The sequence below is a fragment of the Phalaenopsis equestris genome, unplaced genomic scaffold (genome assembly GCF_001263595.1).
Source record: "Phalaenopsis equestris unplaced genomic scaffold, ASM126359v1 Scaffold000054, whole genome shotgun sequence".
Taxonomy (NCBI): domain Eukaryota; kingdom Viridiplantae; phylum Streptophyta; class Magnoliopsida; order Asparagales; family Orchidaceae; genus Phalaenopsis; species Phalaenopsis equestris.
The window spans coordinates 1,178,794-1,194,983 of record NW_018164496.1 but is presented as its reverse complement, the minus strand read 5'-3'; the positions used below and the strand labels follow the sequence as shown (position 1 = coordinate 1,194,983).

Here is a 16,190-nt window from a genome sequence, read left to right as displayed (position 1 = left end):
GTGAATGAGCCTTATTCTGATGTTATACAGAAGTTTTTTAGACTGTTGGCGTTGTGCCATACTGCCATACCTGAAGTCGACGAAGCTTCAGGGCGGATAACTTATGAAGCTGAGTCGCCGGATGAGGCTGCCTTTGTTATTGCAGCAAGAGAGCTTGGATTTAAGTTTTACGAGAGAACCCAAACAGCCATTTCTTTGTATGAGTTGGATCCTTTGACAGGAAATACTGTCGAAAGGTTAGTAAGTTTATGATAATTCTCAAAACTTATCTGATTTTTATCCTTTTAGATGTTGTTAGATATGTAAACTTATGATTCTGTTTTATATTCTGGTTTCAGGTCATATAAGCTTCTGAACATATTAGAATTCAGCAGTGCAAGAAAAAGGATGTCTGTGATTGTTCAAAGTCCAGAAGGAAAGCTGCTACTTCTCAGTAAAGGAGCTGACAGGTGTGTTATGAAAAAAATAAAAACACATTTTTCCTATAGTTTATGATTTATAAAGTGTTCTAAGTTTTATTAAATAGTGTAATGTTTGAAAAACTTTGAAGTGAGGTGTGTGATACAGAAACTAAAGAGAAATTACACACAAACACGCATATTTCTTTTACTTTATGATTTATAAGGTGTTCTAAGTTTTTTTCTTATTTTCTTTTTTGTTTTAATCATAAACAATGTCATGTTTGAAAAACTTTCAAGTAAGGTATGTGATGCAAAAACTAAAGAGAGAAATTACACACAAAAACACGTTTTTCTCATAATTCATGATTTATGAAATGTTATAAGTTTTATGTTTTATTTTTAAACTTTTACAGTGTAAAGTTTGAAAAACTTTCATGTCAAGTGTGTGATGCAAAAACAAAAGAGAGATTACACACAAAAACACATTTTATTGTTATGATTTATGAGAAGTTCTTAGTTTTATTTTTCGTTTAAACATAAACAGCGTTATGTTTGAGAAACTTTCAAGTGAGGGCAGAGAGTTTGAAGAAAAAACAAAGGAGCATATTAACGAGTATGCAGATGCTGGTTTAAGAACTTTGGTTCTCGCTTACCGCGAGCTTGATGAAGCGGAATATGAAGAATTCGAGAAGGAATTTGCAGAGGCGAAGGCTTCTGTTAGTGCTGACAGGGATGAAAAAATTGATGCAGCTATCGAAAAGATCGAGAAAGATTTGATTCTTCTCGGCGCCACTGCTGTTGAAGACAAGCTGCAAAATGGGGTGAGTGGTGCAAAATTTCATAATTTTCGATGAATTCTCCATAAAATAAAGTAAATATGCACACAGCACACAAATCTTATTTATTTACGTATTTCACAACTATCTTTCATCTTTACACACATAGCACTTATATCTTTAATATCATATAAAAATAGCACTATTATCACTTTTTAAAAGTGAAATACACATCTTCATGCATAGATTTAAAAACCAAAATGCGATGCATGTAAATATAAAAGTTTAGGCGTGAGAGAAGTAAATACTTAAGAATTATGCACAACATATTTACACTCATAGCACACAATTCTTATTTATTTACATATCACACACCCAAACTTTCATATTTACATATATAGCACTTAAATCCTTAATATTACATAAAAAATAACACTATCTTCTTAGAAGCGAAACACCTTTTAGTGCATAGGTTTAAAACACCAAAGAGCTATGTATGTAAATAAGAAAGTTTACGTGAGAAATATGTTAATACATAAAAATTGTGTGTTACATACATAAATTTCTCATAAACAACTCACCTTCCGGTACAGGTGCCTGAGTGCATTGACAAGCTAGCTCAGGCTGGAATCAAAATATGGGTTCTTACAGGTGACAAGATGGAGACTGCTATAAACATAGGGTATATCATGGGATTCAAACTCTTAAAATAAGCCATTTGTGCATTGTTTCTCATCCCACTGACTTCGTTTGTTTATGCAGTTTTGCGAGCAGCTTATTGAGACAAGGAATGAAGCAGATTATCGTCACACTCGAGACACCTGATTTGATTTTGTTGGAGAAAGAAGGGAACAAAGATGCTGTTGCCAAGGTAGAGGCTTTTTTTTTAGTATGCGGCATTTATGTATTTACATATCTGACACATAAACATTCATATTTACCTGCGTTCTTCTTAAATCTTCAACATCACATAAAAAAAAATATAGCTTTCACTAACTTTCACATAAAAAATATAGCTTTCACTAACTTTTTAAAAGTGAAATGCACATTTTCATGCATAGTTTTACGACTCCAAAGTGTTACGAATGTAAATATCAAACTTTGGGTGTTATATTTGTAAATACATAAGAATTGTGTGGTATGTATCTAAATTTCTCTTTTTGTAGGGGCATTTACATGCATAACACAAGTTCTTTATGCATTTACATTTCTAGCACCTAAACATTCATATTTGCATGCACACCACTTAAAATTTGAAGATCACATAAAAAAATACCACCATCATTGAATTTTTAAAAGTGGAATACAGCTTTTCATGCACGTGTTTATGACATCAAGGTGTTATAAATGTAAATGTCAAACTTTAGATGCTAGATATGTAAATAGATAAGAATTGTGTGCTATTTATGTAAATTTCCCTTTTAGTTGGAGCACTTACATACATACCACAAATTTTATTTTACATCTATGACATCTAAACATTCATATCTACATGCATATAGCTTAAAACTTCGACATCATATCAAAATACCACCATCATTTTCTTTCTAAACGTGAAATACAACTTTTTATGCATAGGTGCATAGATTTATGACACCAAAGTATTGTAAATATAAATATCAACTTTGGGTATTGGATGTATAACTACATAAGAATTATGTGGTATGCATATAAATTTCCATTTTTATATATATCCATATGCATAACAATGACATATATTAAGAGCTATAAAGTCGTATGGCTTATGGAAAATTATGTTATCTGATGAAATAATGTGGTTAGTAACTTGGTTGGTATGAATAAATTATTGCTGTTCCAGCGCTCAGTTTTTAAATGTAGCGGTTTGTTGACTGGATTATCATGACTTTCAAACAACTAGTTTTTATTACTTTTTCTTTTTTTAAATGAATCCGAAAATGGGAATAATATTCTGCTTGTTTTTTTTTTAATTTGAATATTTAATTTGCTTTATGCACATTTTATCTTAGATAAAATATATGAGATATGTTTTTTTTAAATGGCCTTTACCCAAATACAAAATTACTTTCTCTGAAATGATTTACTGCAAAGTTGCATAAATCTAACTCAACAGTTGATCAGGACTACCAAATCTGACTATGAACATAGTATTCTTTTACATTGTACCGGATGAAATACTTTCAATTTGAATTTTGTTTATCAGTGCCAAATAATCTAAATAATGAGTTTCATGAAAAGAACATTTTATACATTAGCACAATTCATTCTTCTGGTTTTCCTATTTCTATCTATTTTCTGAACTGAACATGAGCAGAATGTTTTTTGGGGCATTTACATAAATACCACACAATTCTTATGTATTAACATAGCTAACACCTAAACATTTGCATACCACTCAAATCTTTAACGTCACATCAACAATAGCACCATTGCTATCTTTTTTAAAAATGAAAGATATTTTTCGTTATGCATAAGTTTATAACAGCAAGATCTTATGAATGTAGAAATCAAACTTTGGATGTTATGTAAAACATAAGAATTGTGTATGCATGTACTTTTTTTTCCATTTATCAGCAATCTAAATTTTTCGTTAAACTTCAGGCTTCAAAGGAAAGCATTACCCGCCAAATCAGCGATGGAAATAACCTTCTAAGTTCATCGAGTTCCGAATCATTCGCTCTAATCATTGATGGAAAATCACTTACTTATGCTTTGGAAGATGATCTCAAGAATCTCTTCTTACAGTTGGCTATCAGGTGTGCATCAGTTATATGTTGCCGCTCTTCGCCCAAGCAGAAGGCCCTCGTAAGTCTGTTGTTTCTCGTGTCGTACTTCTTTCATCCTCATGTTTTTGAAAACCTTTTTGTCATAATAAACAAAAAAAACTATCCAGGTTACAAGATTGGTGAAAACAAACACAAAAAGAGTGACCTTAGGGGTTGGTGATGGCGCCAATGATGTCGGCATGTTACAAGAAGCAGACATTGGAATTGGTATAAGCGGAGCCGAAGGAATGCAGGTTGAGAAAACTTGTCATGTCATTTACCATCTTTTCTATTGAATTTTATATACATACTAACTAATGCCTATTCTTTTACATGTTTAACATATAAGCTTTACCTTGTATATTTATTTCACGAAAATCTTTCATGTCACATAAAAAATATCATTTTTTTTTACTTTTAAAAAGTGAAATACACATTTTAATGCTTGGATAAGATGGCATGTGTAAAAATTGAAATTTATGTGTTAGATATGTATAGGAATTGAATGGCGTGTATATGAATTTTCATATATCGGGCAGTTTGCATTTTTACCATCAAAATCTTTCAAATAATGAAATACACTTTGTTTAATTTTTAAAAAGTGAAATATACATTTTCATGTATAAGTAAAGTGGCATATTTATAAAAATTGAACTTTATGTATTTGATATGCAAATATATAGTAATTGTACTATGTATGTAAACCTTCCGACATTCTAATATGTCTCTAATAAATCTATATGATTTCAGGCTGTCATGGCAAGCGATGTTGCGATCGCGCAATTTCGATATCTAGAGCGCTTGCTACTCGTGCATGGGCATTGGTGTTATAGGAGGATTTCATCAATGGTGTAGATCTAATCTTTTATCCGTTTGAATTGAATTTCATATTTTCCTAACCACAACATCTTGAAAATGTAATTATTTTTTTTGCAGGTCTGCTACTTTTTTTACAAGAACATAACGTTTGGACTTACTATATTTTTATATGAGGCGTATACGTCATTTTCGGGGCAATCTGCCTATGAAGATTGGTCTTTATCATTGTATAATGTCTTCTTCACATCGCTTCCTGTGGTGGCTTTGGGTGTGTTTGACCAGGATGTTTCTGCACGATTTTGTCTCAAGGTAAATTCTTTCTTTATTAGATAAAGTGACAATTTTTTTCTATTTAATACGTACATCCATAATATATATATATATATATATATAACGAGAGTGTCAAAATAGTCCCCTCACTATTTAAGTGGGTCGATTTGTCTAAAGGGTGTTTGGTAGCAAGAGTTAAGGCTGGATTTATGTGTATATATCTTGAAATTTTGTGTGTGTGTGGTATGCATGTATGCATACATATAACAAACTCTAGTAGTAATGCCCATATTTTATAATAAGTACTAATAATAATATTAAGGTTTTAATAAATCTTAATACGCCAATGCTAGTTGTCCTTATTTACACAATACAAAAAAATATTATCTTTTTTTTTTTTAAAACCATGTAAAAGTGGAAAAACAACATTACTAGAACTACATTTTTTTTACATTTGCCTGTAATTAATTACTTTTACCTTGAAACACTTGGAGCCCGTTAGGATCATTTTCTTTTTTTTTTGTTTTTTTTTTTTACTTTTTTCTTTATTTTAAAAATATATTTGTTTAATAAATTTTTTAAATATTTTCAATTATTTTAAAAAACATCTTTTAAGTATTTTAAATGTTTTTAAAAATAATCAAATCTTTCTTAAAAATGAAATATGCATTATTTTAAAATAAAAAGTTAGCATATTTAACTTACGCGAAATGGTTCTTTTCATGCATAAACAAGGTGTCATAAGTAAAAATTGAAGTTTAAATGTTACATATGTTCCCTACACTATAAAGTGATAATACTTCAACTAACTGTATTCACTGAACCTATATTCTCTCTTCCTAAACTCCACTGCAGTTCCCCATGCTGTACCAAGAAGGTGTGCAGAATCTCCTCTTCAGCTGGCGCAGAATCATCTCTTGGATGTTCAACGGCGTGATCAGCGCCCTCATCATCTTCTTCTTCAGCACAAGCATCTACGAGCACCAAGCTTTCCGCAAGGGCGGCGAGGTCGTCGACCGGAGCATTCTCGCCGCCGCCATGTATACCTGCGTGGTGTGGGTCGTAAATTGCCAAATGGCGATCTCCGTTAGCTACTTTACCCTAATCCAACACATCTTCATTTGGGGCGGCATCGCGCTCTGGTACATCTTCCTCCTTATTTATGGCGCAATAAACCCTATCATTTCAACGATAGCCTATCAAGTTTTTGTCGAGACATTAGCGCCGACACCATCGTTCTGGATTACGACTCTGTTCATTGTGATCTCGACGCTGATTCCATACTTCGTGTTCACTGCGCTTCAGACGAGGTTCTTCCCGATGTACCATAACATGATTCAATGGATAAGATTCGATGGGAAGGGGGATGATCCGGAGTATTGCCAGGTGGTGCGGCAGAGATCGGTGAGGCCGACGACGGTGGGTTTATCGGCGAGAATAGATGCTAAGGTTAGTCAGATTGCGAGGAAAGTACACCATGCAGCTCAATAAGAATAGATTAGGAATCCGTCTGAGTTCATTGCTTACATATTGTACAGTTCTTGCTTGGATCGATGCAGAACCGGCTCTGAGGCGCGACGATTTCAGAAGTGGCTTGGAGTTTTAGATTTAAAGGTAGCCTTTTTTTGTATTATTTTGTAAGCTTGGGTTTGGTGCACAGGAGAGGAAGAAGGGGCAATGTAATTAGGTTTTTTTGTTTTTTTTTCTATGTTTTCGGGGTAAATTCTTTTGTTTTTGGGCTTGTTAGATGTAGTTAAAGGTAGAATATTATCAGTAATCAATAAAAGAAAAGCAATTTACAGAGATCAATCACGCCTCTTTTCATTGTCATTGCTGTATAATTGTGGTGCGAAGCATCATGGAAAGAGGCAGAATGTGTTGGAATGAAATATTGAAGCATGAAATCTTAATCGTAAAGGTTGAGAGCTTTTGCTTCAGGGAGGAGGTTGCAGGTTCCAGGCTTATGCATATAGGTGTGTGCATGAATTTAGGGCTGTTTGTTTCTTGTATTTGTAGTTTTGTGAAGTATACTAATTTCAGAGATTTTTAAATTTCTTGAGTTTGGTTGGATGAAAACGGAACACTGTAAAATTTTGGTGAATTTGAAATTCATCCTAAAATATAATATTGTTGTATTTTGAGTTTGTTAGGTTCAGACTATTTGCAAATAAATTGCAAACTGCAATCTATCGCTGTTACCTGCTTGCCGTCACAAGCCGAAAGTTGGCCTCTGGCAACTCTCCGTCACCACCTACATCGACTGCTTGTGGCCACCATCTTGTCTTGGCACTTGCCGCCTGCTGCTACCACCAAACCCGCACGCAGCTCACTGCCGCTACTGAAAGCAGCACCACCGCCATCGCCTTTCATTTAATTCTAATAGATTAAGTACTACAATATGCCCAAGTCATGCCCAAGTCTTTTAGGTCTACCTCTGCCTTTCTTAATATAAGTCGAATCTAAAACATCTACTCTCATAATCTTTCTTAGCATGCTTTTGATCAGACTGGGACAAATGTCAGGTATTGTATAAATATTTGGATTCAACTTAGTCACTGGCAAGTACAAATCATCGGCTGACAATACACAATCCATCAAAATATTTATCAGAAAAAAGAAAAACTTGGGAATATGGAGTTTAAGAGGGAGGATGAATAATATCCAAACTAGTTCATAAAGCCAAAAGCAAAGGAACATCTACAAAACAACAGCACTCAAAACCCACTGAACAAATTGTAAACTGAAACCTGATGATACCTAAAGAAGGAAAAATTAACCTTATAGCTGTGAAGATGGAGCTGACAACTGTGAGCCCTCTTCAACTCTTGAATCCAATCTTCCTTCTCTCATGATGCCATGAGTTAAACCGCATCAGTTGTGCCGAAAACCTCGTCGCGCCCAACTCAAGCAGTCATAAGATGAATCTGGAGCTTCTGCAATCTGAGAAGCACAGACCCTTGCAAAGATGCAGGAGAGTGCAGCAAGTACTATTATCACAAACATGACAGCTAAGAACAGACCAATCGATCCAGAGCCATGGTAGGAATTAACTGAGGCTTGATTTTGGTATCCTGGAAATGATGTAATAGGTGTAGTTGAGGCCATTGTGTGTGTGTGTGTGTGAGAGCGAGAGAGAGAGAGAGAAAGAGAGATAGAGGAGGGGGGAGGGGATGGGGGAAAAGAAACAAACGTGGGAGGAAATTGGCTCATGAAAGAAACACTTAAAAGATAATGATAATTGTTATAATAAACCATTTAGTCTTTTTCCGTTTAATAAAACAATCATATCTCTGATAACCTAGAGCATTGAGGGTATCGAGAGAACAAATTCATCTTAAATTCTAGCACATGTCTGATCTCAGTAAGAGTTTTGATAACGCCATCATCTGTCTCAATTCTAACAGTTCCAACTCCAATAACTTTACAGGCTGCATGAAACTTTATCCGAGTCAATATCTCGTTGCCCTTGGTCGAGATTCACACCCAGAGGAAGAGTCGAATGTTTAACTCATGATTATATCTTCATTTCTTTCATATTCGTTCGTCTTCTACTTATAGGTGTAGAACTCTATTAATTTGTTCATGTCTGTAGAATAGAACTTGAAAAATTAAGTCTTTTTCTACTTAACAAAACCACATAGAAATCCTTAATTCTATTAGTTATTTCAATTGTTCTTGAATCGATTTGGCATATTTAAACAATAATGATCTAAGTTATAGCTATAGTAATCCAAAGGCTTACATGATTCGATTTGTATAAAGCTAAAAAAAAGGGAGAGTCTGCCTTTATGAGTGAGTGGATAACCACATGGAAAGATGGAAAGTAGAAAAGCATATAAAGTGACGATTAAGCAAGCAATTAGTGAAGTATGGATCTGTCAGAAGACTTCTTTTCTTCTTCATGCCATAATGCTTTTTTTTATGTTGAGTCAAGTGATGGAAGAGGTTAAAGGATAAAGCATAGATCTTCATGTGTTAACATGGCTGGGCGAATAACTGTGTTGCTCGATAGCATGGGCAAATAGTTTTGTGAGGTCCTCCCGACAGAACCATTTGGTTGAGTTAATTATGCAAAATGGTCATGCTTGTTCGACGATTTGACTAACTCCCCTTAGCCTAAGGATTTTTTATCATATATGACATTTACATACATACCGCCCAATTTAGTCCGCGGGACCAAACTGTTTGGTTGAGCTAATTATACAAAATGGTGAGGCTAGTTCGACGATTTGCCTGACTTTCCTTTTGAATTTGGACTAAGGATTTTTGGTCATAACATCTAAACTTATGTATTTACATACCTAACACCTAAACTTCATTTTTTACGCATATAGACCACCCAAATCCTTCATATCATATAAAAGATACCGCTATTTTAACTTTTAAAGCGAGAAATAAGCATTTTCATGGGGTTGCATATATGTAAAAATTGATGTTTAAGTGTTGTAAATGTAAACACATAGGAATCAAGTTTGAAGCTGGACCAGATTTAGAGCTAAAAAGAACAAATAGGTGATGGCTATTATGATTTAGGAGTTCTTTGGTTAGATATCATCTACTATAAATATCACATTATTAGATAATTTTTCACATTATTTAATGACATATTTGAATAATAATTTAAGAAAAATAGCGTTTTAAATTCCGTTATGATTAATCAACATTTCAGTTTAATTTATAGCATCTAATATCAAACTATCTAATTTAAAAAAAAAAAAGAAAAACAAACAAAAAAACAAATAATACTGAATGTCTAATCATCATCGATAAATAAAAAACATTATACTGCATCAATACAAATACAATCCAGATGAAAGTTGAGAATGAAGAATTAGAAGAAAGAATCTAGGGTTTACCGAAATGGCTGAATCAAAAGTGATTTCGTTTGTTTTTTCTTGTTGGAAAAACGGGAGATGTGGATGAATCGTTGCTAGAACTTGCGATTGGATTGATTGATGGATTTGGAATTGGAAGCCATGCCTGGTAAGATTAGCATTTTTAAGCACTGCTCCGCCGACCGGAAGCCGATTCTATTTTCCGATAGCCGCCGCGCTCTGCCAACCACACACACACACACTCTCTCTAGCCGATTCTATTTTCCGATAGCCGCCGCGCTCTGCTCAACCACACACACAACCACACACACACACACTCTCTCTCTCTCGCTCTCGCGCGCGCGCTCTTTTTTCACGGGGGTTATGTACATATACCACCCAATTTCTATCTATTTTACATGTCAACATCTTGAATTTGCTTTTTTTAGATTTATACCCCTCAAAATTTTAATATCACATCAAAAATATATTTGTTTTAAGTTTTACAAACTTAAATACACATTTTCATGTATAAATAAGATGTCATGTATGTAAAAATTGAGGTTTAGGTGTTTATATATGTAGATAGATTGCAATTTAGTAGTATGTATGCAAGTCTTCTTTTTTTTTGGGAAATTTACATATAAAATCTTATGTATTTACGTATGAGACTCTTAAAAGTTTGGCATGTTTCACTCATTTCTTTCTTGGGGAAGTACGGTCAACTTCTTCGGACTTCAGAACCGTCTGTTCGATCGCCTTTGAACAAAAGAGGTTCAGGAGTTCATTAGGACTTTTGTTAAAATGTATGTTTCACTTTTGAAAATTAATTGTGATATTTTTTATATGATAGTAAAGATTTGAGGGGCTCGTATATAAATATGGAAATTTAGCCTTTAGTTATGTAAATACATAACCTTTTTTTTTATGGATTATATTCTTCTGGGACATTAAGATTCATGCCACAGTTCTTATGAAAATTTATATAACTTAAATATAGATCTAAATTATTATATTTATAAAAAAAATTTATATCGCATAAAAAGTTAATTACTAGACATGTAAATACATCGGAATTGGGTGGCATGTATGTAAATGGTGCTGCAAGATTAGCATACTGAATAAACCACATTTGATGATTTTTATAATGCATCATTGTCATAGTAACGGTTATATTTACCGTTTTTTTTTTTTGAAATAATTTTATTTATAATATTTAACTTTTGATTATTTATAAAAATAACATCTTCATGTGAGAATTTATATATGTAGCACTCCAAGCATTGGCATTAATAAATCTAGTGTTCTTTTTTGTTTTTTATCAAATAGTCAAAAACAATGATATTTACAATTTATGCATAAGCAACTAATTTTACCATCTCACACAAATCTAAAAGTATTTTTTAAACAATAAATATTTTGATTCAAATTAAAAATGAGTTGAAACTTTGATTTCAGCTAAATTTTTGGTCAAAACTGATCACCTTGACGAGACGAATTCAATGGTACCAAAATTAATCTAATCTAAAGATGAATCAAGCCCGGATCAAATCGTTGAACCATTTTTTAAGTCATCGAATGGTTAACTTGAGGGTTAGAAGTACTCCAATTTTGATGTTATCTATAATCAAATCGAGAGTCACGACGAGAGGAATCCAAGGAGCTCAAGATCACCCATTTCAAAGTCATTATGATCAAGAAAAATTAATGTGAGTCATTTAATTGGGTGATTACAAGAATTATTTGCAAAAAGACAAAAATGCTTCTCTCTCATTAATTATGATTTAAAATTTTTTGTCTTTTATGAATATGTAGATATCAAAATTTAGTGTTGAATATATATATATACATATAAGTATATATAAATTCAATTCAATTTCTTCCCTATTGTCATTTTCATTTTATTTTCTCCACAATACTATTTACAAAATCCCTAAGAAACGATTTGATGTATTTACACGTGCCATGATCAAATCATTGAGAATTTAATAAAAATGAAAAATATGGGCTGGAGTTTTAGCATGACTTTTGATATTTGATTGAGAATTTGAGAAATGGATGAGGGAACTAGATTTGTAAATAGCAATATTTAGAGTGTTGTTTAACAAATAAAAAATTAAAATATCAACATTTTCATGCAACATACATGCATACCACCTAATTCCTGTATATTTACAAATCTAACATCCAAATTTTGCTTTTTTATATCTATATGTTAACCTTTAAAAAGTGAAATACACACTTAAATGCATAGAGAAACTGATATGTTTGTAAAAATTGAAATTTATGTGTTAGATGTGTAAATGCGTAGGAATTGAGTGACATGTATGCAAATTTTCCATAAAATATTATTCTGCTGCAACACAGGCTAATTGTTCATGATTCAAAAGCTCAAATAAGTATGGTCACATTAAGGAATGCAATAAAAAGAAAAATTTTTTAGGAGAACCAGCAGCATTTGGAGCTCAAAAGCATCATAGGCAGAAATAAGAGAGGGTCTGTTATGAAATTATTTCCTTAGTCTGGACTTACAAGGAAAGTAGATTATGCAAAGCAGCATGTCAAGGAGCAGAGAAGGGGCAGCTGGGCTGCAATTTCAGCTCCAGGTTGTTCTGCAATTTTAGCCGAAATGGAGGGGCTGTCTCAAGAACTCTTCCATCTGCTTCGCCCTCGTCTTTATCGACATATCGAAGACCTTCTGATCAAACTCAATCACCAGTCCTCCCAGAATTCTGGGATCAATCTAAATGTCGGGTAGAACAATTCAAACAGACAGTTAATTCTCATGTGAAAGCTACACTAAACTTCATCGATTCGATCGAAATAATCATCTTGAATGGACCATGGAAAATAATCATCTTGAATGGACCATGGAACATATACGTCAAATTAAAAGGCCTAGATGGACGTGCTTCGATCAGACATTATTCAACTAGAATCAACCATGGAATATAGACATCAAATTGAAAAATTGTGCTCGAACACAATGATTGTATATAAAGTAAGGAATTCCAATGTGTGAGATTCGAGTGTTCACCCAACCGAAAAAATAAAATAAAATAAAATAAAATAAGAAATTTATATTCGTAACACAATTCAAATGTATTTACATATCCCAAACTTTCATATTTACAAACATTACACTTTGGCGCTTTAAAACTTTACATGAAAAAGGTGGATTTCACTTTTAAAAGTGGTAATAATGCTATTTTTTATGTGATATTAAAGATTTGAGCGTTGTTTGTGTAAATATGAATGTTTAAGTCTGAGATATGCAAGAAAATAGCAATTGTGTGCAATGTATGCTATGTATGTATACATGGAAGTTTAGGGATGAGATATGTAAATACATGAGAATTGTGTGATGCGCATGTAAATTTCCCTAAAAAGAAGCAAAACAGGATATAATCTCATGCTTCACCGTCATCATTATTATCATTCATCAACAATGTTAACATTATTCCTAATAATTTTGGGTCATCTTTAGGGCTCGAGGTGCTATTCATTCGAGTCCGAGTCCTACATAAACAATTTTATTGATGCATTTTTGGTTTTACATGACAAAAATCACATAGTTACTTCGATCGAAATAATCATCTTGAATGGACCATGGAACATAGACGTCCAATTAAAAGGCCTAGATGGACGTGCTTCGATCAGACATTATTCAACTAGAATCAACCATGGAACATAGACATCAAATTGAAAAATTGTGCTCGAACACAATGATTGTATATAAAGTTAAGAATTCCAATGTGATAGATTCGAGTGTTCACCCAACCGAAAAAATAAAATAAAATAAAATAAAATAAGAAATTTATATTCGTAACACAATTCAAATGTATTTACATATCCCAAACTTTCATATTTACAAACATTACACTTTGGCGCTTTAAAACTTTACATGAAAAAGGTGGATTTCACTTTTAAAAGTGGTAATAATGCTATTTTTTATGTGATATTAAAGATTTGAGCGTTGTTTGTGTAAATATGAATGTTTAAGTCTGAGATATGCACAAAAATAGCAATTGTGTGCAATGTATGCTATGTATGCTATGTATGTATATATGGAAGTTTAGGGATGAGATATGTAAATACATGAGAATTGTGTGATGCGCATGTAAATTTCCCTAAAAAGAAGCAAAACAGGATATAATCTCATGCTTCACCGTCATCATTATTATCATTCATCAACAATGTTAACATTATTCCTAATAATTTTGGGTCATCTTTAGGGCTCGTGGTGCTATTCATTCGAGTCTGAGTCCTACATAAACAATTTTATTGATGCATTTTTTGGTTTTACATGACAAAAATCACATAGTTACATTTATCACTTATGATTGCTCCAGAATCAAATAACATATCATTGCTTGAATGGTGTTAGCCCAGAATTAAGTACGATAGGCAATAACATACAATTCAACCTCAATACAAGGAAGAAAATTTAGATCAATTTTAATAAAAAAGAAGAATTTGTTATCAAAATAACAAAAATAATACCTTCTGCTCCAGTTTAACAGTCTTGCCCGCTCCGAGGATGTCTTGCAGTGTTTGCTTCAGCTCTTTTTCCTCTTGCTCAGGAAGTGGCTGAAAAGAAAAATTATAGTAAATGAAACATGCGGCGGAAGAAGAGAATAGCAATAAGAAGAATGTTGAAATAGATTTATTAAATAATAAAGATGCAACTGGTAACAAAGATGGGAATGTTGGAATAGATTTATTAGACCATAAAAGATAGTGATAAATGAATACAGTAGGATGGTACCTACAAAAGGTTAATTATTTAAAATTATAAGAAAAAAATTAGGTGATTTGATCATGTAGAATAGAAGGAAAGAAGGCGTACAGATAAGGGAATTAGATACAACTAATGAAGAAGGCCTAGAAAGAAAAGAAGAAGTGGACAGAACATAACATGGTGTACAATATTTGGAGAATTCTAATACATATTTGAAAGACTGACAAATAATTTTAAAAAATAAACTAGTTTGATTATCATACTGAAATTGATAATATATGGTGTGAGTTTGCATTTGAATACATTAAAAGATTTTAAACTTCCAAAACATGTGTAAAAGTATCTGCGCCGGCATTAATGAGGGCTGCCACATTCACGTCCTATTTTTGAAGGCCATTCCTAAACAATGATTAAGCATAATGAAAATATAGAGGAAGATTTACATACATACCACTCAATTCTTATGTATTTATATATACAGCACCTAAAGTTGGATTTTTACATACACACCACCTTACCCATGCATGAAAAGGTATAATTCAGTTTTTAAAGGCTAAAGTGGTGGTATTTTTGATGTGATATGAAAGATTTGGGTGGTATAAATGCAAAAAATAAAATTACGTGTTAGATATGTAAATACACAGGAATTGGATGGTATATATGTAAATGCCCCAAATAGAAAATAAACTAGGATGTCATACTTGCAATGAAATGTTAACAGTTTGCCGATAGATATTGAAATATTCCAAGTGACTTCCAGGTTTATGCATGTCATTGTAAGAAATTATTAAATATACATATATATATATATACTAGAACAAAAAGTTCTTTAACACTGAGGCAATAACCTACAGAATCAAGGACTGAATACAGTCTGCAAAATATCAGAAACATTAGCATGCATTCAATGAACATGTATTTTCAACGTAGAAAACCACGGTTGAGAAAGTAAGGGTGTTCGGGTTAACATATAAAGAAGGGAAATTTACATTCATAGCACACAATTCTAATGTATTTATATATCTCACACCTAAACTTCCATATTTACATACATAGTGCATGTTGCTTCAAGCCTAGGCATGAAAAAGTGTGTCTCACTTTTAAAAAGTGACAATTGTGTTATTTTTTGTGGCACTAAATATTTGAGTGACGCGTAATTATAAAAGTTTAGGCGTGAGATATGTAAATACATAAGAATTGAGTGGCCTGCACGTGAATCTTCCATAATCATTCGGAAGTAATATGGGAGAAAGTGCTTACAATCACTGAAGTCACAATGACTTTAACTTCTCCTCTGTGTGCCATAGTCAAATCAACAAATCTCTGAGCAATGCGCTCTAAATACTTTAGCCTCCCGTTCTCAGCTAAGACAACTTCAACAAACAAAAACAAAATAAAAATTTAAACACTTCCTAAAATTTGGAATCATCATATCTAAAAAAATCTAGGAAAATTTCATACATACTACACAAATTTTTTATATTTACATATAACACTTAAAAGTTGATATTTACATTTTTAACACTCTGGTGTTATAAACATATGCATGCCATAATGTATTTAGTTTTAAAATTTCGTAACAGTGGTAAATTTTAAGTGATGTTAGACGTTTGAGTGTTAAACAA

General features: G+C 32.6%; 2 protein-coding genes across 2 annotated transcripts in view; one reads left to right on the top strand and one right to left on the bottom strand.

Annotated features, from left to right (window-relative positions):
- The window catches only part of LOC110019221 (serine-threonine kinase receptor-associated protein-like), a 96,330-nt gene that overhangs the window by 60,988 nt on the left and 19,152 nt on the right, over positions 1 to 16,190 (top strand). The gene's annotated exons all lie outside the window — the stretch shown is intronic.
- On the bottom strand, positions 12,216 to 15,954 carry LOC110019230 (ATP synthase subunit O, mitochondrial-like; the record flags this gene model as incomplete). The annotated part of the gene is made up of 3 exons (XM_020716815.1): positions 12,216 to 12,567; positions 14,328 to 14,414; positions 15,826 to 15,954. Coding segments are annotated over 3 exons (339 nt in total), but the record flags the coding sequence as incomplete, so codon positions are not given.